At 27.3% G+C, this 24,859-nt stretch overlaps 1 protein-coding gene across 4 annotated transcripts in view; it reads right to left on the minus strand.

The window, feature by feature from the left end:
* Nucleotides 1-18,844: 18,844 nt before the first annotated feature.
* SEC6 overlaps nucleotides 18,845-24,859 on the minus strand; it is a 31,544-nt gene continuing 25,529 nt past the window's right edge. For 2 of the 4 annotated variants that reach the window (XM_022895145.2, XM_089747697.1), the window contains 7 exons: nucleotides 23,719-23,797; nucleotides 21,670-21,739; nucleotides 21,017-21,104; nucleotides 20,806-20,895; nucleotides 19,963-20,079; nucleotides 19,717-19,779; nucleotides 18,845-19,190 (listed from right to left, as the gene is read on the minus strand). In XM_022895145.2, the coding sequence (XP_022750880.1) occupies nucleotides 19,059-19,190; nucleotides 19,717-19,779; nucleotides 19,963-20,079; nucleotides 20,806-20,895; nucleotides 21,017-21,104; nucleotides 21,670-21,739; nucleotides 23,719-23,797 (639 nt within the window). In that variant the 3' untranslated portion in view covers nucleotides 18,845-19,058. Of the gene's footprint in view, nucleotides 19,191-19,716; nucleotides 19,837-19,962; nucleotides 20,080-20,805; nucleotides 20,896-21,016; nucleotides 21,105-21,669; nucleotides 21,740-22,911; nucleotides 23,169-23,718; nucleotides 23,798-24,859 lie in introns of those variants that run through there. The other 2 variants (XR_016329920.1, XM_089747698.1) reach the window with 2 other exon arrangements.

Raw genomic sequence — 24,859 nt, forward strand, 5'->3', positions numbered from 1 at the left:
CGCAAAATAGGTTTTAAATTGTCAACAGAATGATAAAATTCAAATATTTAAACTTCACTGTTATTAGTTTTATTTGGTGGACGATTTATAGATTTAATATAAAATTTTTTAAGACCTATTATAGGCCTCAACTTTGAAATAAAAAAAGTATCCTCTTAGGCTAAAATTTTACGTATCAAAAAAATAGAATTAAAAGAGCTAATAATTTTTTATCAAAAATTTTTTGAATTGTTTTGAATTTTAATCATTAAAATTGAGTCATTTAAAATTCAAATTGTTAAAATTTAAAATCAAATAATTTAATTTTAGGTAAATACTTTTTGTTGTTAGGGTTTAAATCATTTAAATTAGATTAATTAAGATTCGAATTCACGTAGTGAATTTTTTTAATTAAATAAGTAGAGACGAAAGTATAAATCAAAATTAATTGCCAAAAAGCCTTGTGCTAAACAAGTATGTAATATAATATTATTTAATTATTTTTAATATTTTAAAAAAATAATCTTACTTTTATAAAAAAATGTTATTCAAACTTTTAATTATTTTTATAATTACTTCATGATTAACAAAGTTATTGTTAAAAAATATATTCACTTGTGAACTTCCTTGCTTCACTATGGAAAGCGAAAGTGTTGTCATTTTAAATTTTATTTAAAAAATATATATCAATCAATAAATATAAATAATATACAAACTAATAATAATAATAATAATAATAATAATAATAATAATAATAATAATAATAATAATATAGTATTAGTTATCAATCAAATAATGTTAGAAGTGATAAACATGAAAAATGTGATTGAAAAGTCAACACAACAATTTGCTATAATGTTTTTTTTTTTGAGTTTTTTCCCAAACTACTATACTTTGGAACTTTATTTGCCTGACCATATTACTTTTAAACTTACCTCTTAACTAAAGGTACTCTAACTTATTTGGACTCCACGTTAATATCTCTTTTTTAATTAAATAAAAATAATCTTTGTTCTACTTATCTACAATAATTACATTCTTATTTTTCTCAAAATATACTCTATCTCATTCTAATTTTTTTTACTCCAAAATCAATCTCAAAATCCATATCTCTCTGTCTCATTCTATTTTTTTACTCTAAAATCAATTCCAAAGTTTATACCAATTATTACGAAGCATAATCTTTGTTACATTAATCTTTATATTTTATTTTATTTTCTTTAGTACTCTAAAATCAATCTCAAAATACATTTACATGATTGCATATTTGCATGATGAAACATAGCTTGAATAACAGTAAAATAAAAGACCACCAAACTAAAAATAGCAGTAAAAATGAAATCACCAAACTTGGATTCTATTTGCCTCTCTAAAAAAAAAAAAACTTATTAATTTTACTAATGTAACATCTTTTTCTTCCTAATTTTTTGTTTCAATTCTTTAATCTTCTATCTCTCCTTAATTTGAAGTTATCTGGATTTTAAAATCCTACAAAAAAGATTTGTCATTTTGAAACCATACATATGTTCGCCTGTAGTTGAGAAACGTGTAAAATGGACAACACCATAATGGATCCTTATTGCAACCAAACTCATCTTCAGCATGGGAATCAAACACATGGACACACGTCTTCTTTTTCAATAATGAACTTATTGTTATGTTTTAGTCTGATTCTAAATTGCAATAGATTGTTTGAAAATTTTCTGATAAACAATTGTCATAAACGAAAATTCTCTAATGAATGCAAATCAAAACTTACTCTTTTTTACTTTTGGAATAATATATATTTGTCCCATAATTGAGATCTCTCTAAAGTTAAAGTATTGACTTTGGAGAATGATTTTGAAAAAAAAAAAGATGAATGTATGTGTTATAGATATACAAGAGAGAAAGAGAAGGTAAACTGAAAAGAAAACAATGAGGTGGAATAAAATGTTGACGTGGAGGTTAATTGACTTAAACTACCTTTTATTTTGGAATAAAGTTTAAAAGTATTCTTATTAAAGAAATAAGATTAAAAAGTAACTTTGGGAAAAAGCTTATTTTTTTTATGTTTTGAGAAATATCTTCACTTCTTGGCTTAATTAATGGCTTAAAGATCTAAATTAAATTCATTAAACATTAGTCATAGTCTTAAATGAAATCCATGAAAAATAATTAAGGACATAACTATCTCAATTAAAGTTAGTTGAAAGTCTAAACAAGCCTTGGAAAAAGAGTTCAATTAATCCAAAAACATATGTTAAAAGTCAAAATTGATTCTAAATTATACAACCAAAGAGCTCAATCACCCTTTAAATCATATTTTATATCAAATCTTGGTTGGCATAAAATTATACATCACAATCTTAAAAGGCTCTATTATATTGAGATGGGATAACTTTAATATATTGTATAAATTATGAAAAAAAACTAATTATATAATCCTATATGATAGTAGTGAAACTTATGTATATAGTGCATTTTTATACATATTAAAATATATTTTTATATGTTTTATGTTATTGTAATTTTTTATTTCTAGTGCATTTCATAAACTAAAAACTAGTAACTATATATAGTTAATGGGTATATACATATGTTAATAACAAACTATAAGTAATTATCATGCAAATAAGTAACTTTGAAACAAGTAAAATCTATAACTATATATAATAATAGTCCTCAATTATTTATTGAGGTTCACCTCAACAATGTAAATAAAATTGATTAGGTGGTTATATTTGGGAAAATATTAGTTTTTTTATAGTAAAAACAGAATCCTCTTATACAACAATGCTATCTGTTTAGGTGTAAAGGCCATGTGTACCTATTTCTTTATGCATGAAGGCCATGTGTTTAATAACTTTCTTCATCTTTCAAAAAAATGATGATGAGAGGGAAGAAGTGCATAAGAGAGAGGGAGAGAGGGAAGAGAGAGAGATGGAGAGAAAAAGAAAGAAGAGCTAACTTTATGAAATTTTAATCTTTCCTCAAAATTTCTATTTCTTTTTTATTTTCCTCTGTTGAAATTAGAGATGGAGGAACTGACGGTGGCGACGTCGTCGTCAAACATGTTCCCGTATGTGATCTGGTTATGATTGGGAAAAAGAAAAGCTTGAAGCATACGTTTTATTATTTCGCTATTAAGAATCGTTCCCTTTTCTTTTATTTGGCATCTTTTTACAAGGTCAAGTTTGGCAAAAAGGTCATCTATTAGCATAATTTTGTCATTTTAGGTAAATAAAGCTTGGTTTAAATTTGATAAGTCAAATTTGGTATTTTTTTAACTTTAATAGCCAAAAAAAAAATGAAAAAATGAAGGAAAAAGAAAAAAAAAAAGAGAAATAAGGTTTTCTTTTCTATGCTTTAATTTTTTTTTTTTTTTTGGGTTTAGACTTCAATTTAAACCTTTTTTTTTGTTTTCTTTTTTATGGTTTTAAATTTGGCCAAAAGGTTTAGACTTAGGTTTTTCAGTTAAATGCTGTAGTAATAACAATTGCCACCTTGAGTCCCAAGCAAGTTGTCAAAAACTATACCTGATACAACTATGTACACAGTGAGCAACTCCAACAATGAGTTTATGCTTATCTTTAATCCTTATGGAGCCAAGTACATTGGCTTGCTTTGCTTTCGCCAAGAAAACACCAAGGTATTTTTTACTCAAGTTAGTTAAATTTTTTAAATTAATAGCAAGGTTCGAAGCTTTTTGGGTTGATTTTGTTTCATTTGTCATAGTTTGATTAAAGAGAATGGAGCAAAGAAGTGATGTAAAAGTTGTACCAATTACACTTGATTAGATGACTCTTTTTTAAATTACTAGTTTATCATTTATTTATGAAAATAAAAATGTTATTAAAATTGGATTGGAAATAACAATATTGATTTTTACGATTACTATTTTTATAATTTATGCTATAGTTATATTCACTAAAGGTTGAAGGAATTGCATTTCATTTTCTACTGGATCCCATTCAAATAAAGAATGCATTAGAGGTTAGTGTTTCATGCAATTTGATTTTAAAGTTGTTTTTAAAAGAGGACATGACATTATCCCAAAAATAGCTTAACATTGCTATTCAATATTATAGACTTATTTCATCTAGATTGTGTACTGCCATTTATTTCATCTAGATTATGTATTGCTATTTTCTTAATTAGGCAATGAAGAAAAAGAAAAAGAAAAAGAAAATAAAAGATAGGAGGTTTCAAATTTTATGTAGGAGTAAGAGAAATTGTTGGGTTAGGGTATCAATTTTTATGTGAATTGGATGTTGGGAACGTAAACAAGACAACAATGCGTCAAATAGAGCTGTGACAATGATTCATTCCTACTTGAATGAAGATGTTATCTTTTTTAGTTGGATAAATCTACACTATTAGCTTATGTTAGTTTTTTATGTTTATTAGCTGAAAACTGATGACATCAAAAATGAGTTTGAAGGAGTTCCTATTTTTCAGGTGAGCTATTTATTTTATTAAATACATATGATGTCTTTGAGAGTGGTAATATGGTTAAAAGACATTTTAAGCTTAGATAATCATTTTGTTATTGCATGCAAAGCACAATGATCATTACTTTGAAAAAGTCATTTATTGAATTTGTTCTTCTTTTACCGTTGAAAACATTCATTAGTCAAATTGTGGTGATAGTGGTTTGATTGATTTACATTTAGTTTTTAATCATTGCATGATTATATAACTAATTTATCAATTTTCTCATGAATCATTTTTTGATTTATCCTTCTATTTTTATTTCTTTTCTCTTTCCTCATTTATGTGATGATTTTTATTTCTTATATATATGAATCATTTGTTTTCTTTAGTTAGATTTCGCTTAGATCACATAGGAATCAAATTATTTCATTCTATATACAATATCTAAAAGTTGTCTTTAAATTGCAGAATTCTACTTGATTTCTCTAAGATAGCTCTTTGTCACTGGTTACCTATGGCAATTGGTAAGGGAAACTATAACATTTTTTTAATTTATGTTCTAAAACTGTACAAAATCCAACATAGTTATAAGGTTCAATAAGGTAAATTTCAATAATAAATAATTTCACATTTAGAAGTTTCCTTTTGTAGAGATTAGATTTTTAATTTTTAATTAAAAATTATTATTTGAATGTGATTGGGCAAAGACTATTTTGCAAGTTGAAGCTGAAGAACTACCTGAGTTATTTGAGAAATACTTTATTTTCATTGTGCCTTATTTTGTCTTCTTTAAGATAAACTTTTTTATGGGCATCTTTGTTTTTTATTCTTGTCATGTAATGATATGATTAAATTTATTTTAAACAATGTTTAAAAGGTAATCACATTTAAGAGTTTTTTTTTTTAGTATAATTTTTGAATAAGTAGGCTATTCCTATTAGAATCAATCTCTACTTTTAATTAAAACATAAAATTAGTTTTTTTTGGTATTAATATTTGCCTTCAAAGCATTGAGATTTTGATTTGAATTTTCATTTTTTGGCTTAAATTTAGTGTTTTTGATCTTTATATCGGTTTCCACTTCTGTTTAAAATTTTAGGTATTTATGGGTTTGACTTTTTATTTGCATAATGATAATTTTTTTGTCTTTGAGTGTAGCAACTGATTATGAAATTCAGACAATAATCTAGATGGTTGTTGGTAATGTTATATTATTGTTAAGGTTGTGGCAAAATACTTGGATCCAATTCTCAGAATTTTAAATTGTTCTACAGGTAATAAATGTTTCTTTAATTTTTTTCTAATTAAATGTTGGTCTCTATCATATACATAATTCTTCTATTACTAAATTTTTTAACTTCTCATATGGTCTTTCAAGAGCTTTTCCCAATTTGTTTGTTTTGGTTTATTTTTTTTTTCTATATGTATACAAGTAAAAGTTTTGACTGGTACTTATTTGCAGGCCAAAGCAGACCAATCTTTCTTGGTTGGTCACACCATCACTAGAGACAATGCACCTTAGTAGAAAATGAGGTGCAAGTTAATCATGATTGTTAGTGTGAAAGAATTAACAAAAGTGCATTTGGTAGAGAAGACTCCATAATAGAGCTTATGGAACTCCAACGTGGACTTGATGGTATCTAAGTTTTATACCCAAGTGTTTACTTTTACAGACGGATTGGTGCATCCAACTTATTTGAGTCGCAGGTGATGAAGGAGGCATTAAATAAGGCCTTGGTGTCGTTTTACCCCATGGTGGGATAGTTGAAAAAAGAAAGATTGAGATTGACGACAATGGTGAAGGGTGTTCTTTGTTTAGGCTAAAACTACTTCTGTTATAAATGATTTTGGTAATTTTGCATCCACCGTAGAGCTCATGTAGCTCATCCCAACCATTAGGTGGCATATGTACTTTTTTGTTTTTGGTTTCATAGGTAATTTTTTTCAACTTTTTTTACTTATTTATTTTTTTAATTGAATCAAAGTACATAAGCCAGACTTTTTGGTTTAATGTTGGTTAATAGCTATATTTATAGTTTATAAAAAATATATAAAAAAAACCAAATTCATGAGAGAATAGTCTTGTTATAAATTTGAAAGTTTGTTTTATAAATAGCATATTTGAATAGTGTTATATTATAAAGACAAAGATACCAATTCAGCAAATAGATATTGATTGGTGAGTCCCAACTTGGTAGATAGGCTAAAAGTTTGGTGGAATAAAGATCATGTTTAGAGAAGAAAATAAATTTGGTGTTGCAGTCCATGAATAGGCAACCATCGCAATGTATTTATGCATTTTGTTATGGCTTTTATGATTTCAACATTTACAATTATTTGATCAAGTTTGGTTATTAATGTTAATAACACTATGTCATGTATATTAAAGTCATTTAGGCTACATTTGGCATATAAGATTAGTTAAAGGATAAGATACTAATCATTCTATCATATGTTTGTTATACATTTAAAAAAAAGATTGGATTATTGAAAAGGTTAGATATCCCATACCAATAGGATAACTTTATCCTTTTGAAAAGTAGGAGATTATTTTTAATCTATGAGATTAAATAATTTATTAAAATTTTTAAATAATGGATTTCATATTTTACCTTTAACTTTAAAAACCTAAATTTTAAATTATTAAATATTTAAAAATATTCTCCACTCTGTAACTTTTTTTCACTGTCCATCAATAGTGAAAACTCATTTATTTTCCACTAAAATATATTATCTATTTCTTAAACTTTTCAATCTCAAAGCGATTCTTGTCCTCTCTCTCCATCAATTTTTCTTTTAGATTTCTCACTATCAAGTAGGATTTTTTCAATTTTCTTTTAGATTTCTCAATAATAAAAAAAACGTTATCTCTTGATGCCGTGGATGGAATATGAGCCAACTTCAATTCCAAAACCTGAGATTCATTTGCTTGAAATGCTTTCTCTGCCTGTGAATGAACATGATTCTAGACACAAACTTATGACTTTCTAACTTTTATTTTCTTGGGAACCAAATAAAAAAGTAAATTTTAGATTTGACCTAGAGGAGAATTAGACGTTGGTTTCCAGAATGTTTCATATGTTCAAGTCCTTTTTCGAATGCTAAGAAAAGCATCATTGCCAATCGAAAAGCTCTAACTTTAAAATCAAAGTAGTATATAAAGGTAATTTTGGCTAATAAAAAATATCATCCTATCCTAATCTTAATCTTGCACATAACAAACATGATAAATGATAAAATAATATTCTATCTTGTTTTTAATCCTTGTACACACCAAACATAACATATGATTATATAATTTAATCTACTCTTGTTTATAATTTTATATTATCATCATAATCTTATGCACCAAACAAAACTTTAATGACTTCAATACCTTTTCAATTTAGTGACCTTGATAGATTGGTTGACTTAATCTTAGTAGCAATGGTTTGTTAAGGTTGGTGTCACAAGATTTTAGAGGTTTAAAGGATTTAAAGAGATCGTTTTCAAGAACAATAGTTTTGGTGGATTCTTACTGGCTAATTTCTTTCCTGCTCCAATTCAGTTGTAAATTGTAGTATTTTCATAGTTAAAACAAATATGTAACATATTGCAGACCCGTTGACTAGTAATTTAATAAAGTTAAGGGGACAAAGTTGAAGTAGAAAAGCAAAATAAAAAAAATTTTATAGGTAAAAATATAATTTTGAAAAAGCTAGGGATTATGATACTTCTAATAGAGGTATCCATAGGTCAAGCTAGGTCGAGTTCGAATTGGGCTCATACTTGATATTAATAACTTATATGCTTGTTTAAGGCTAGCTCGATCTGATATTTTAGACTTCAAATTTTTTTCAAATTCAACCAAGGTTGAAAAAATAAATCTCAAACTCATTCATTAAGCCTAATTTATATAATAAAAATTAAATAAAATATTAAATAAAATATTACAATAAAAATTCAAATATTATACTTTCATAATTATATATTTTAATTATATATATTTTTAGGCTGAGTTCAAGTTTTAATTTTTTTGCCTAAGGCTTGATCTGAATTTTAAACGAACCTAAAAATTATATCTAGCCTATTTAATGAGCCTAAATTTTTTTGTTCAAACTTTTTTAAAGCTTAAATAGGTTTTTGGGTTTAGACAAGTAGCCCAATCTTTTTGAATAAATTTACTTCATAACTCTTAAACTTTCATATACCTACAAAGGTTGCATAATTTAGATGGATTAAATAGGTTTTTTGTGTTTTGATTAGTTTTGCCAACTTTAATGTTATTCAATACTTTATTTAAAGTACAATATTAAATCTGATAATTAGATAGATTTAAAAGAAAAAAAATATCATCTCTACTACTTATTTTCATTATTTTATCATAAACTAATTAATATGCATATTAAAATAAATCTAGGTTCAATATATATCCAATTTCTTTTATTTTTTAAATAATTTTCATTTATCTTTCTACTCAATTTAAAATAATTAAAATTTAAGTCATTAATTAACTTTAATGTGCATTAGTCATCCTATGATGAAGTAACGAACATTCAACCGAAAGAAAATTACTTAAAAAAAAGTAGTTGATATAATCCTTACCCAAATTTATGAAATATAAAATTTATAACTATATATAAAGTTTGTCGTCTTTATACTATTATCATTGACAAATCAGCAATTATATTAAAAATGATTAGAGGGTTAGTTTAGAAAAATGACTATTTATTTCATAACATTTTATACTTTAGCTTATCTACTTTGCTCTTTTTCTTTCTTTCGTTCAATCTTTCTATGTTTCTCTTTTTTTTTGTTATTGTAAGTATATTTTTTCTTCTTCATTTTTTGAATCCATTTGTTCTTTTCTTCGTATGTTTGTGTTTTTAATTTTTTGAGTTTTTTTTGGGTCGATGGTGAATTTCAGATTATTGAAGCTGTAATTTTAGTTGTTTTTAAGTTTTTTTTTTCTTTTTCATGCATTGTTTGATTGTTGTTTTTATGTTTTGTAGGTTTGATTTTTTGTGTTTTATTGGTTTTTTCGTACATATTGGTTTATTCTATTAAGTGATGTTTTATTTATTTTGGATTAGTAATCGAAGGTAATTTTTTTGTTAAAACGTTAGTTTTTCCTTTTGTTTTGGTGTTGTTTCTTAATTTTTGTGGGTTTTTTTTTATCAATGAAAATTTTGTTGATGATTTAATTGTTAATTTGAATTGTTTTGACATTGTTTGTTTTTTGCTTGCTTCTTGTTTGTTTTATTGTTTCATACATTATACAGATTCTTACTTTTGTGATTTGTAGGCTTTGGTTATGTGTTTAGATTCCATTTTTTCGTACATAAAGTTTTTTTTTTTAATTGAGTTTCTAGCATAATCAAAATAGTTTTTAGAAAAACATTGACATATTTGAAAGAAGATATTAGATGTATGAGTAATTAAGTTATTGATGAATTTTTTTTTTAATGTTTTAACTATTAATTTGAGTTGTTTTAACATTGTTTGTTTATGCATGCGTGTTGTTTATTTTGTTGTTTCATTCATTATATAAATTGTTATTTTGGTATTTTGTAAGTTTTAGTTTTATGTTTATATTGGATTTTTTTTTCATGCATGGAGGTTTTTTTTATGTTAAGTTTTGTTTTGTTGTTTTTTTTTTTTTTTTTTTTTGGTTTTGGATTAGGTTTTCACCATAATCAATATAGTTTTAGAAAAACACTTGCATTTTTAAGAAAAGATATTAGATGTATTAGAAACTAATTACTTTGTTATTATATCTATTTATGTAGATTAATAGAAGATTTCTAGGTTTGGAGGATGAGAAATCCAATATAAAAATTATTTTTTGCGTAAAATTTTTTATTGGGTTTATTGCTGGAAGTATTACCTATATTGTTAGGTGTTTTGTGGATGTTATGAAAAGTCAAAAATAGATAAAGGTTTTTTTTTTTTTCCAAAACCTAATCGATGATTCTTAATGTTGCTACATATTTGTTGATTTTTATGTATATTATATATCATTTAATTAATAGAATAGCATTGTAGTGATAATGTTAATCTATTTTTTTTTTTTTTGTGATGATTTGATGTAAAATAGAGTTGTATTAATAGAGTAGCATGAGAAATAAGTTTAATTAATTTTTATATGAGCAATGTTGTGTTTGATTAAGTTAATGATGTTAATTTACTTGATTTTTTTTGTGATTCAATCTTTTGGTAATGGTTCTATGGTGAATTATGATATGGTTAATCATAATGTAAATCATATTTAATTAATGTGTTTACATATTTTTGTTGTGAATCATAGTGGTATTATATTTATTGTTATGATAGTAGATGTTGGGTTTATTGTTGGTGATTATGTTGAAAAAATATGTATTCATGATCAAAATATGACATAATTGTATAAATTGACATAAATGTTTGTTTCATAATGAGATGTTTGATTTGTAATTATATGAAAGTTTTATTTATAAGTAATTCATTTTATTTGATCAATTTGTAATTTTGGCATTCCATAACGTTTAACATGATTTATTTTGTTGTTAATTTGGATCTTTTTGGTATATGTTTTAATGGTATTGATTATTTATGATAATTTTCATCTTGTACAATACTATTGAAAATTATACGTTTTGATGTTTTTGGTTGTATTAAAGGTTTCGTATTGGTAAATTTATTTTGATTTGAATTTCAGTTAATTGTAAGGTTCTTTGATTACAGCATAGATAAAAATCAATATCTTTGATTACAATGTAGATAAAAGATTGATGATAGGTAATACAGATTGATTATAGCTAAGTGTAATCAATCTTTGATTACAAAATGTAACACAGTTGTAAGGTTCTTTAATTATAACATTGGTAAGGTTCTTTGATTACAGCATAGATAAAAAATAAACATATTAACATTTGAGAGAGATGTTTACAAATTAAAAAAGATTGATGATAGGTCATTTATATATCTATAAAAAAATTTTCTTAGTTAAAGTAATTTAAAATATCACAAATTTATTTCTTTGTTGTTTCATATTTTTGTGCAATGTTTTTAAAATACGTCTTCTACTAGAAATAGAGGATCTATGTAACTTAAATTATTATTTTTTGTTATATGTAAAGTTTTGAAGAGTCAATGATAAATAATTTGAAATTATTTTTTGTTCTTTAAGCACTGATTTGATGATGTTATTTAGTTAGCATCATGTAAATGTTTATGTCATTCAAGCTAATTTACTATCTTTTTTCTACTTTTAATAGATTAAATCACAATGTTCTAAAGTTTTTTTTTATGGTTTTATGTTATAAATTTAGTGTGATTTTTAGTTGCATTGATTGTACTTCAGTATGTGGATTTTTTTTAGTTATTACATTGTTTACTTACCTTTATCCATTTGTTTTTCTTTTTTTTTTTATAGGAATACTTTTGAGTAATGAGTTAGTGTAAAACATAGTTGTATTAATTCTTTTAATAATGTGATATTTATTATTGTAGTTAATATTGAGGTAAGTTTTGTTGGATATGCAGCAAGATGATTGTACGTTTTATGCATGATTTCTATTTTTTGCGGCTTTTTTATTAGATTGTATTGAATGGTAACATTAATGATACATTTATTAAAGAAAGTATGACAATTTTTGAATAACTATTAATAGCTTTTAAACAATAAAGTTAAAAATTTATGTAAAACAGTGTTATACAAACTATTTTGATAGTTATTGTAGTTAATCTACAAGAAGATTTTGTTTTATATTAAAGAAGATTCTATATTGTAATTGTTTTAGTAAATTTATGTCATTAGCTCAACTATTTTTTATTGGATATTATTTATCTGTTGTAGTGCATGTTTGGTTATTGCATGTATTAAATTATCTTATTCAGTTTTATTGTTAATGATTTTTTTTGTATAATTGTTATAATTATTTTTTTATTTTCTTTATGTTTTTCTTATTTCTAAAATTTTGTTGATTTACAAGTGATTTTAGAGTTACCACTATCAAAATTGAAGTTTAGGTTTGATTTTTTTTTTTTGTTTTAGTTTTTCATTTTATGTTATTTTTATTTTGTTTTTGCTGAGTTTGTTTGGTTTTGTTTCTGTTTTTGTCTATTAAGTATATGTAAAACAAAATTATACAAACTGTTTTGACAGTTGGTTTATTAAAATTACACAATTGTGTTAATGTTGATATGGTTGTAACTGTTAAATGAATAGTTGTGTTTGATTGTTAAAAAATGTCTATTTGTGGTTTGTACTTTTATTGAGTTCTATGTAATTAGGTTAAATAGTGAGTCACAATTGGCTTAAGGAAAATAGACTTGCAAGTTTAGTCATGATGCAAGCTGACGAGTTTGATCTTTATGAAGTTTTTGTTTTTGTTGATCTTAGGAGTCACACGACTATGAATAGGCTTAAAAGGTTAAATATACTTCGTTCTAATAGAATAAGATAACAGAGAAGTTTAATTAATTTTTATGCAAATGATGTTATGTTTGGTGAGGCTAATAATATTGTTTCTTAGACTACCAATGTTGTTTCTAATCAAGTAAATAATACTAATAATTTACTTGATTCTATTGTGGTGCAATCTTTTGATCATAGTTTTATGGTGGATTCTCATATGGTTAATCAAAATATAAATCATGTTGGTTGCATTCAATTGTAGGAAATAAAGGTGAGTTAAATACTATATCATTTGAGTGTTTAACAGGTGATGCATCTTTTGATTCTTCTATTAGTAAACCATAAAATTATGACTATTTTGCTAGTCCTAGCAACTATAGATTGGATGTAGGTGACATCAGTTTAAGTCATGTTAATAGAAAAGTAAGTGGTTATGATTCTGTTATACCTTTATATATTGATATAAATTTAAGTGATTTTGATGTTATTCATCATCTCGATCGTGAAAGTACTAGAGTGGTAGCTGATTTCTTTAAGTCATTTCAAATGTTTCATGGTAACTATTTTTTAATGATAAGTTTTTTTTTTATCTATATTATTTGTTCTTTATATTTGTAAAAACTTTTTTTTATTATATCGTTAAGGTTCTAGTAGCACTTTGAATACTATTATATATGAATTAAATGAAATGAATGGGAAGGTATTTGAAAACAATAGCACATGTCATTTAAGCGAGTGAATTGATAAAAAATATATTGCTATTATAATATAGAATAAATTAATGTATGATAAAGGCTATCCTTATTCTTCCATGTTTTATTTGCTTAATAAGAAGATGTTTTGCATCTTATAACTTTGGAGGTCTTGATGGTGTTTGGCTTTTTTGTGGCACGTATATGTGGTTTGAAGAGAGAATTGATGTTTCAAAAACCACATCTCATCTTGTGTTCTTTCTTTGTTGTAAGCAAAAGATGGTTAAGTTACCTTCTTTTAAACCTACTCCATCTTTTTTAGATAAATTACTTGATTATGAGAGAGATGCTAGAGCTACCTGTTTTAAAGAGAAAATGATAGTTTATAATTTGATGTTTCAATTTACTTTAATAGGAGGTAAAATTGATGATTCTGTTAATAATTCATAAAAACTTTATGTTTTTAAAATTAATGTGTAGAATCATCATCGAATTGGTTCATTGTTGCCTATTACGGGTTGAAGACCAAGGTTCACTTAGCTATATATTTATACTACAGATAATGAAGTGTCAAATAAAATGTTGGCTTTGAGACATAATGATGAAAATAATGTTACTGATCCTAAAATTATAGATGGTTTGATTAAAATGCTTGATGCAAAGAATGAAATAGTGAAGGCTTTTAAGATGGCACAAGATAGATTTACAGAATCTGATTATATTTTGATGTGTTTGAAATTAATGGGTAGCATAAGTGAATATGATTGTAGTTATCGTGTTCCTATTGCATTTGAAATTGTTGGATTGATTGTTGGTGATATAAGAGAGTTTGATAGGCAAAAAGATATTGTCATTAAGCATAAATCAAAAGGTTTAAAGTATATTTCTGATTTGCATCCTTCATTTATAGCTATGCAATATTTATTGTTATTTTCGTATGGAGAAGAAAGTTTTAGTCTTGGTCTCTTTTATTCACAGCCTACTAATAGATGTAAAATTAAGAGAGAAACAATTACAATGCATGAATAATATGCTTACCTCATTCAACAATGATTTGCACAAAAGAATACATTGTTGAGAAAAGGTAGGTTAATTCAACAATTTATTATAGATGCGTATTGTAGTGTTGATGAGATGAGACTTCAGTACATCAGACAAAAGCAAAAACATTTGAAGTTTGAATTGTATAAAGAAATAAAGGATGCAATGGAAATGGGTGATGAACAAGCAGATGTCGTTGGAAAATGTATTGTTTTACTAGCTTATTTTGTAAGAAGTCATCGATATTTTTTTTAGAATTATCAAGATGCTATGGCAATTTGCAAATATTTTGGGTATCCAAATTTGTTTATAACTTTTACATGCAATGCCAAATAGGCAAAAATTCAAAAAGCATTGAATTTGATTCTTGGGCAAAGAGCAGAAGATAGACTAGATATTATATGCAGGGTTTTTAGGATTAAACTTTGACATTTAATTGATGATTTGATAAAGCATAATCATTTTGGCAAAGCTGTCGGTGGTATGTTTTACACTAATTTTCTTACGGTTTCAATTCAATGTTTTTTAGTTTGTTGTTTAATTTGTAATGACATACACAATTGAATTTTAAAAACGAGGACTTTTACACGTATACATTTTTTATGTCTTCATCCAAATGATAAATTTTCTTATTTTGAATCTACAAACAAGATTATTTCAATCGAAATTCTTGATGATAATTTTGATTCACTGGGTTATGAAGTTGTTAGTAATTTTATGATGCATAACCTGTGTGGTGCAGCAAATAATCAGGCTCCTTGTATGATAAAAGAAAAATGTTCAAAATTTTTTTCAAAATAATTTCAAGTTGAAACGATTATAAAAGAAGATAGATTTTCAGTTTATCGAAGGAAAGATCATGGTTCTATTGCTGTCAAAAATGGTATTGAGTTGGATAATCATTTTGTTGTTCTTTATAATATTGATCTTATTGTCAAGTACTAAGCTCATATCAATGTAGAGATATGCAATCGAACAAAAGTTGTTAAATACTTATTCAAATATATAAATAAAAGTGCAAATAAAGCAAAAATAATTCTTCAACGAAGCAATAATAGAAAACAATCTAATGAAAAATGAAAAGTGTTAGACATTGATGAGGTTAAAATGTATTTAGATTGTCGATATCTTTCTGCTTATGAGGCATGTTGGAGATTGTTTGAATTCTCAATTCATCATAACCATTAGTTCAAAGGCCAGTCATTCACTTGTCAAGAAAGCACAACATTTACTTTTTTTATAGAGAAACGTTGTCTAAAGTGGTTTAAAGACCTAATGTTCATAAGACTATGTTCAATGAGTGGATGGCTACTAACAAAGAGTATGAAAGTGTTAGAACATTGCTTTATGCAGATTTTTCTACTCAATGGGTATGGTATAAAACATAAATGAAGTGAAAAATAAGAAAAAATGAAAGATTTGTAAGAAGAATAGTGTATATTCATCTTGCAGCAGGTGAGTTATTTTGCATGCGTATGTTGTTGAATGTCATCAAAAGACCTAAAAGTTATGAAAAGTTGAAGACTATTGTTAGAGTTTTGTACCTATTTTTCTGTAAGCATGTTAAGTGCTTGGTCTTTTGAGAGATGATAGAGAATGGGATGACGTTTTGTTTCAAGCATCAAAATAGGTTATAAGTCATGAACTCATAAAACTATTTGTCACAATTATATTATTTTGTCAAGTAACAGATCCAAATACATTTTGGGAAAAAATTAAAAATTATTAGCGGAAGATATTGAGCATAGGTTGAAACAAGCTACTGGTGTTACACAATATATCATTTCAAACTCTGAATTAAAGAATTAAGTTTTTGTGGCATTAGAACAAATTTTCAATGAGCATTCCACTTCTCCGATAGAACATAAACTGTCTATGCCTTTTAGTAGAAACATGCATTTAATGGTTGACAGACTCTTACAAGAAAAATTGGACTAGAATTTGGTAGATCTTCGTCAACAATAACTGCAATTGTTATCAAATTTAAATGAAGAATAAATGCGAGTTTACGAAGCTGTCAAGTTGTCCATTCACAATAATGAAGGCCAAATATTTTTTATTTATGGTCATAGAGGAACTGGGAAGACATATTTGTAGAACACAATTATATCTAGTGTAAGGTCATTGAAAAAAATTGTGCCTTCTGTAGCTTCATCTGGTATAGCATCTTTGCTTTTACTTGGAGGTAGAATAACTTATTCAAGATTCAAAATTCCTCTTGATATTACTGATTTGTCTACATGTCAAATCAGAAAAGGAACATAACTAGTAAGGCTAATGCAAAATACAAGTCTTATCATTTAGGATGAAATGTCTATGATGCATAAAAATTGTTTTGAAGCTTTGGATAAATCTTTGAGAAATGTTTTAAGTGTTAAATCACCAAATAGAAACCAAAAGCTTTTTGGAAGATTGACTGTAGTGTTAGAAGGTGATTTTAGGCAAATATTACTTGTGATCAAATTTTGAACAAAGATTGACATTTTGAATGCTGCAATAAATCGATCTATTTTATGACAGTACTGCAAAGTTTTTGGGCTTAAAAAAAATAATAGATTTTTCAGAAATGACCTTGATGAACAATCAAGAGTTGAACTTGAAAGTTTTGCAAATTGGTTATTGGACATTAGTGATGGAAAGGTTAAAACTTTTCATATGAAGATGAAGAAAATGCAGCATGGATTAAGATACCAAATGACTTATTGATTCTTGGTTTGGATGATCCTATTAATGCTATATGTTTGGCAGTTTACACTAATTTTCAATCAAGTTTTGTAGATTCATTTTATTTAAGTCAAAGAGCTATTGTTACACCATACAACGACATTATTGATTTTGTTAATGCACATATGCTTAAGTTAGTTCTAGGGTTCAGTAAGTGTTATTATAGTTCTGATACAATTTCAAAAGCATCTAATTTTTTTTCAGATATAAAGTTATTATATCTTTTTGAATTCTCTTAAATTTTCAAGCATTGCAAAGCATGAGCTAAACTTAAAAGTTGGTTGTGTTACAATGCTTTTGAAAACCTTAAATCAAACTTCTGGTTTATGCATTGAAACAAGATTTTTAGTCACTCAATTAACTTCTCATGTCATAAGAGCCAGAATTATAATTGGAGCTTGTACTAACGAAAAAATCTTTATACCTAAAATTATTATGACAGTTAATGATGAAAAATTACTTTTTGTCTTTAATAGAAAATAGTTTTTTGTGAGAGTATGTTATGCTATGACAATAAATAAAAGTCAAGGGCAAATATTAGATATAAATGGTTTATAGTTGCCTAAACCTATATTTACATATGACCAATTATATGTTGCTACTTTAAGAACGACATCTCGTCGTGGTTTGAAATTTTTGATTCAAAATGAACATGATAGAAACAATTCTAAAACAAAGAACATAACATATAAAGAAATATTTGACAACTTGGATTCAAGTTGTTACATATTAATTTTCATTGTTATTTTATGTTTTGTACATAATTTTATCTTTTTGCTTTTTTGTTAAAAATGGTTTTATAGTTAGAACCATGATTGTTATAGTGATTATAATTGTATTACTTATTTTTCAATCTTTGTTATATTTGTATTCAAAATATTTAACATACATGTAACATATCTATAACCTAAGTTTCAATATGTTTGTAATAATGACCAATTTCATTTCTCCTATTTTCTTTCAAGTTTTTAAACTTACTATAATCTATCTTTAACTATTTATGTTTATAAGACTATTTTTACACTCCTATTTTTTTTTATTGTTTATATCATATATTAAACTATATATTATTATTTTATATTCATAAAGCATTACTTTTGTTATAATTAACGAATCATGGGTTATTATCTTTTATCTCAACTATCACAAATCTTGATTTAAAAGTAAATAAAGATAGATATATGATAGATTATTTAATATTTTCTTTTCACACTGAATTATTATATTTATCATAATTATTTAATCTCTACTTAATTTTAATATTTATATAACATACTTACTTATTACATCACAGACTATTTTGTTTTAATTAATTTGAATACCTCTTAAACCAACTATATATAGAAATGATTAGATTGTCAAGATTAATAAGTCTTTTTTAATGAATTGTTTTCATTTTCTTTTCTCATAAACATAAATATTTTATTGAAATATGTAGATTATGGGGCTGCATGTACTAATTTTTTAAAGTAAAAGGTCATCTCAACCCAAATGTTTTAAAATCAATAAAGAAGTTGAAAGTCGTTCTCAAACAAAGAGGAATAGAACATGATAAGAAATACATACCGACACAACTAAAACAAAAGAAAATGAGATTTAACCACACTTCAAAGAATAGAATAGAATAGAATACATAGATAGCTTTATGAAAATTTTACTTGGGGTGACACCAAAATTTCCATAATTATAACAGAACAATTAGATTAACTCCCACCCCATATCAAGATAACGCAAAAGAAATATCTTACTACATATAATTGCAGCCTATAACGCTTAAAAAACAAACAAACAAACAAACCAACCTCTAATCTAAAGAACGCCAAACTGAACTATGTGAGTTTTCGCCATATAGATCCTTTAGAGGCCGACAAACACTTCACCCTTGGAAAAACAAATCCTGCCTTTTGAGGGTTACCACCAACAAGAGAGTTCTCATAGATTTCTTTGCATTCATGCACTACCTGTTACACAAGGAAACCATTTCTTCTTTAACAGGACAATCCTCCACCATCATCATCATTAGAGCAACACAATGAATTGAAATGGTTAAACGCTAGTCAAAGCAGTGGATAACAAAAGGAACCTAAATCACCCAGCAAACTATAAACATATCAATCATCGACACATTTCATCCACGTAAGAGGGGACCTTAGCGACAGTGATACCAGAATGAAATAATAGCTTGTATAGATTTGGAAAGTATTTGAAAGGAAAGAAATGATGGAAAGGAACTATGAGGCATTGGCTCTCCTAATCACCAAAACCTTCAAGCCCAAAAGTAGGTTGAAAATGAAAACAGGCAGCAAATTTTATCTCACTGGTTCTACATTTTTTAATCTCTTCACCTTAAGTACTTGCTCCATTTTCTTCAACCTCAATTCCCTCCTACCTTGCTTTCACACTTTTTTTCTTTCAATATGTAACAAATCCTAACGTCTCACATACAATTTTCAAACTGATAAACCAAATTAAAGGTTGACAATTTACCTCCTTTGCATCTTTGCGTGGGATGCCTTCCCGCAGTGCAACAAGCTTCTCAACAACATCAGGCTGAAATTAGAAAAATTTGAGATTTTCATTCTGTTACATTGACAGATTTGCAGATTTCTGCAACAATATTATAACCTTAGAACAAATACTAGAAGTAGTGAAAAGATCTTTGTTGTATCTTCATTCATCTAATAATGGGAAGGACAATTTTAGATAGCATCTTATTGTATCAATAATGTTTACCGGGCAGTCAGGTTGGTGCTCAAGAATATTTGAATAAATTAGTGTGAATGTGTCCAGACTCTCAGCTGAAGCAAGCTCTCTTAGATCACTCAGTATCCGGACTCTGCTCTCAACTTTCTACAGAAGTGAGAAAAGCAGGATGAAGAAAGAGTTAGCAGAAACTAATTGATAGAAATTTATCCAACTGAATGACAAGGCAAAAGCATACATAGGGGTGCATTTGGATGGAGAATTTTGGAATTTTGAAGAATTTTAAAACACTAGCATTTTGAAATGCATCAATTCAAAATAACAGAAATTGTAATTGCATTGTTTGGATAATTAGTTTTAGAAAGAAATTTTAAATATTGGAATTTGATGAAATAAAAAATAATAATATTAGAAATAGAAAAACAAAATACTAAAACAAAAAATATTCAAAATGGATGTTATTAGATTTGTAAAAATGTGTTGATATCAATAACAATATGAAAATTTTAAAAAATAAATTTTATAGTAAGTTTTTGTAATTAAAATTTTAAAAAATAAAAGTTGTGTAACAAAGGAAACCTAATAAACATTGACTCCATAAAACCAAAGAATTTAACAAATTTCACCTAAGGAAGTGGAATTTGAAGAGAGAATTTGAGCCCACCAAAATTCTTCATTCAAAATTCAAGAATTTTGACAATTTCAATTTTTATTTTGCCAAACAAGGTAATTTCATTTTAAAATTTTGGAAGTTTCTCTGCAAATGAAATCCCTCCTTCAAATCTCTCATTCAAACACACCCAAAAAGAACTTGAAGACAACATATAAGATGATTATTTTGAGAGAATGCATGAATCAAGAAGCAGCACTTACAGAGACACTAATATACTCCCTGAAAAAGTCCATAAGAACCTCCTCATCTAGCCTCATTCGTTCAATAGTTTCCTCCTTGATGTAATTTTTCTATGATCATGATCGGAACGAATAGATGTTATAGGAGGATACAAGCATGCATTTAACCACTAGAAAGAGGAAACAACACAGAAATGTTTCCCTAAAATCAATTAAAAGATAATAGTCAAACCTGTGTTAAAACATGATCAACATAGACAATCGCCGTTTCCTCCAAGCATGCTTCAACAAATCTTCTGAAAGATCGTTCTTCAATATACCTTAGTTGCAAAGCGTTAAATCAATAAGAAACAATATTTTCACCTTGACATAGACAAGTGAAAGATAAATCAGTGTACATCAGAGCATGATGTACCGGACAAACCTATCTTATTCCAAAGATGATAATCAAACCAGTCTCAAATGAAATCAATGACAAACATCAGCTAGATAAAAGAAAGCTTAGGCATAGATAAGAGTAGAAAGCAACATCAGGATGAGAACAGCATTTAGATTTGAGAGGCTCAACAGCCAGACCAGCAGGTAATTGGGCTAACTTCGAAATATTAGGAATAATGATCAATTATAATGGATAGTTATGTGACCTTTACTGAAAAAGGAGCCATATATAGTAAATAAAACTAATCATGGAGGCTATTACATGCTGAATCTTCAGCATCTACAGCTGTATGTGAAGTTTTAGATGATATGAGAAAAAAAGGATGATTAAATTTCCAGATGCATGTCCTTTGTAGATCTAATAAAATGAAATTTTATTGCTTTATACCATATGAATGAAAGAAATAAAACCTTGCTGTGACCCAAGTTTAAGTAAAGATAACTTACATCTTAACATCCGTAAAATAGTCACCAAATGTTGCAACTAGGTACTCAGTAACCTGCCCTTCACACCACTCTGAAAAATAGCAAGGTAATAGACCCAAATCAATGCTTTAAATTTTAAAACTCCAGAGCTTTGATTAAGCAACTTTCTTTTTTTCCTCAGTATGTTTGGAACATAATCAAATAAGACAAAGTAGTCTGAAGACAACTTCTCTTCCTTGCATGCATAAACTTCTAGTTTACTAACAAAAGGATACCAAAAAGATTCTCTTTCAAGGGTGAAGTACAATCTGAAAGTCACATATACAACTGAAAAAAAAATCTCCTTAAATGTTAGGAAACCAACATGGTTGTGTTTGAGATGAATTGGAATTTAGATTTGCATTTTAAATTTAAAAAAATCTCAAATCTTTCGGTTTAAAATTCATGATTTTGAAATCCATTGTTTGGATGAACCTAGGATCTCAAAATTTTAACCAATCTTAGATTTAAGAAGGGAGATATTTTTCCTTGGATTAATGTGACAACTACATAGCTCAAAAGATAATTTGAAATCCTGGATTTGGACCTCTTAAAACTCCTAGTAGATTTGACCCAAATACAAATCCAGCTTTGTAAATTGTTCTCAAACAATGTATTTAAATTTTAAACCAAATTCCAATCCCACCCTTCAAATTTAGGTATCTAAACAGACCATAATATCATAGGCCTCTTGCCATACATTCCAATCAAGTTCAGTTCAAAATTCAAATTTCGTAAGATTTGAATGACACCGGTTTTGGGGAATAGTCTCTGCATACTATATTATGAGTCTACAACCTAGGCTCATGTTTGATATCTAGATTAGATGGTTACCACGAAAATAATTTAAGTAATATAACACGAGCACCACAAACTTCTGAAAGTAAGAGGAAACTGAAATGAGAGCAAATAGCATGAGAGACTACCTAAACTGTTGGCTTTATGTAATGGTACAGATTATTAGCAAATATTGCTCAATCCAATCTAAGGAAAATACAAGTCTACTAACCACATGAATTGATCAATTATCTTCCTCATGTAATAGACCTACAATTGTCCAAATGAGATGCATAATGGATTGGATGGGATTAAATTAGATAGATTATCCCCAATTCATAAGAATCACAGCAAACTTTTATGGAAGATACTTGTCTCCATGCAAGACTGCCGAAAGACAAGTTATGAATCGCATCAAAATCCTAAAGCATGGCAATTAAAAAAAAAAAAATGAATAGTTCTACGGAAGTGCCACATTAAGTAATGTGGAGTAGTTGTTGATTGCAATGCAAGCGAAGGAAACTTAATACAAACTTCTGCATTAATTTATAAATTTAAGTTCCCCTAATTATTTCTCCAATTGGCTCTTGTTAACAATTCTGATTTTGAGGTACTAAGAATATTATCCAATTTGAGGGGCTCCTTCCAATACAAGACTATGTGGTTGGCCAAGAAAAAAACACAAGTATGTGTGAACGGGGGGCCTGAAAACGAAACAAAATGTCAACATGCCAGTGAGGTAGAATGGACAAGAAAAAAAAGTCAATTGAGAACAAAATAGCAAAACATTGAGGGCTAGGCCACTAGGTGAACACCAAATATCTAAGAAATGCATATGGTAATAACATACTCCAGGGAGGGGACTAAAAATCCATGTTGCTCTAACTCCTCATTTTTCCTTAAAATACCCATATGCGATAAAATGCAAACGAGATGGGTTTGGAGGTCCGACAGTCAAAATATACAGAAAAACTTACATAATATTGAACATACCCATGTTAGATACATGGCCACATCAGATACTCTTGCTAAGCCCAAATAAAATAACTAAAAAATTCTAACTGTCACTCTAATGATTATACATTATCAAAGTTGCAGGAGAAACATGATTATACATTATCAACGTTGCACCAAGCAATAACAGAAATTTGACCCATTTAGGAGAGAACTATGGGTTCCAACAGTGTATTCGACAAGCCGGACCAATAGAATCAATTTGAAAAGGTGGACTACAAGGATCATAAGTTACTTTACCTCTGTGATAAAGCTTTACAAGCAACTCTTGCACTCCAGGATCCTCAAAGATTACATTAACAGTTTGATGTACAGCTTCCTATTAACAATGCAGAACCTGTATGTGATTCTTTTATAATAAAGGAAATACTACGACAATAAAGTCACTTGAGATTGTACAGTATGAAATATACAGGAACAATTCAGCATTGATGCAATTAACAAGGAAAGAGGTTTTGAATTAATAAAACTCCATCCTGGATCAGCTATTTTGTTGAATCAGAAATAGCATAGTCCAATCAAAGAGGTACAAAATGCAGAACAAGTCAAATAAGGGACAAAAAGTACAAGGTAATGACTAGTAAGCAAGAGATTAGAAGACGATTATTGTGATTTTGATTCTTACCCGATCTAAACAAGTTCTCTATGTTCAAGGCACACTACAAAGAAATTTGATACATTTTACATGATAGTTCAGTGATTAAAATTTACAATGAAACCAACTGAGCATTTGGCACAGTGGTTGGTGCCCGACCCCTTGCTTAAAGAGCTGGGTTCGAATCCCTCTTCCCCAAATAAAAAAAAAAAAAATACAAGGAAAAAATGTTCAACCAAAAGCACAAACCATATCAGTCCTTTAGGTCCCAACTGATTTTGAACATCCAACACAAATATTTCGTTTCTTTAACATATTGACAGACATGGAACAAACAAATCAACTGACCAAGAGCTTACAGTAAGCACCAAGACAAATGTTAAAAATTTAGGCAATTATATGCTCTAGGAAATTAGCTGTAATGTAAAAGCCAAGTTTCAAACTATATGAGAATAAATATGAAGCACAACCACATCAAGCCCAAAATACCTCAACAACTACTTCAAAACGATCAGTACTAAATTTGACTAAAAATCCAAAAGAAAGGGAAGGAGAAAAGGCCAATTTTCAAACTACTTCAACAACTACTTCAAAAAGATCAATACTAAATTAAACTAAAAATCCAAATGAAAGGGAAGGAGAAAAAGCCAATTTTCAAACTATATGGGAATAAATATGAAGCACAAAACCGCATCCAGCCCAAAATACCTCAACAACTACTTCAAAAAGATAAATACTAAATTAGACTAAAAATCCAAAAGAAAGGGGAGGAGAAAAGGGTAGGTT

Source organism: Durio zibethinus, chromosome 18 (genome assembly GCF_047325235.1).
Source record: "Durio zibethinus cultivar Kanyao isolate XHJ-2024 chromosome 18, ASM4732523v1, whole genome shotgun sequence".
Lineage (NCBI taxonomy): Eukaryota > Viridiplantae > Streptophyta > Magnoliopsida > Malvales > Malvaceae > Durio > Durio zibethinus.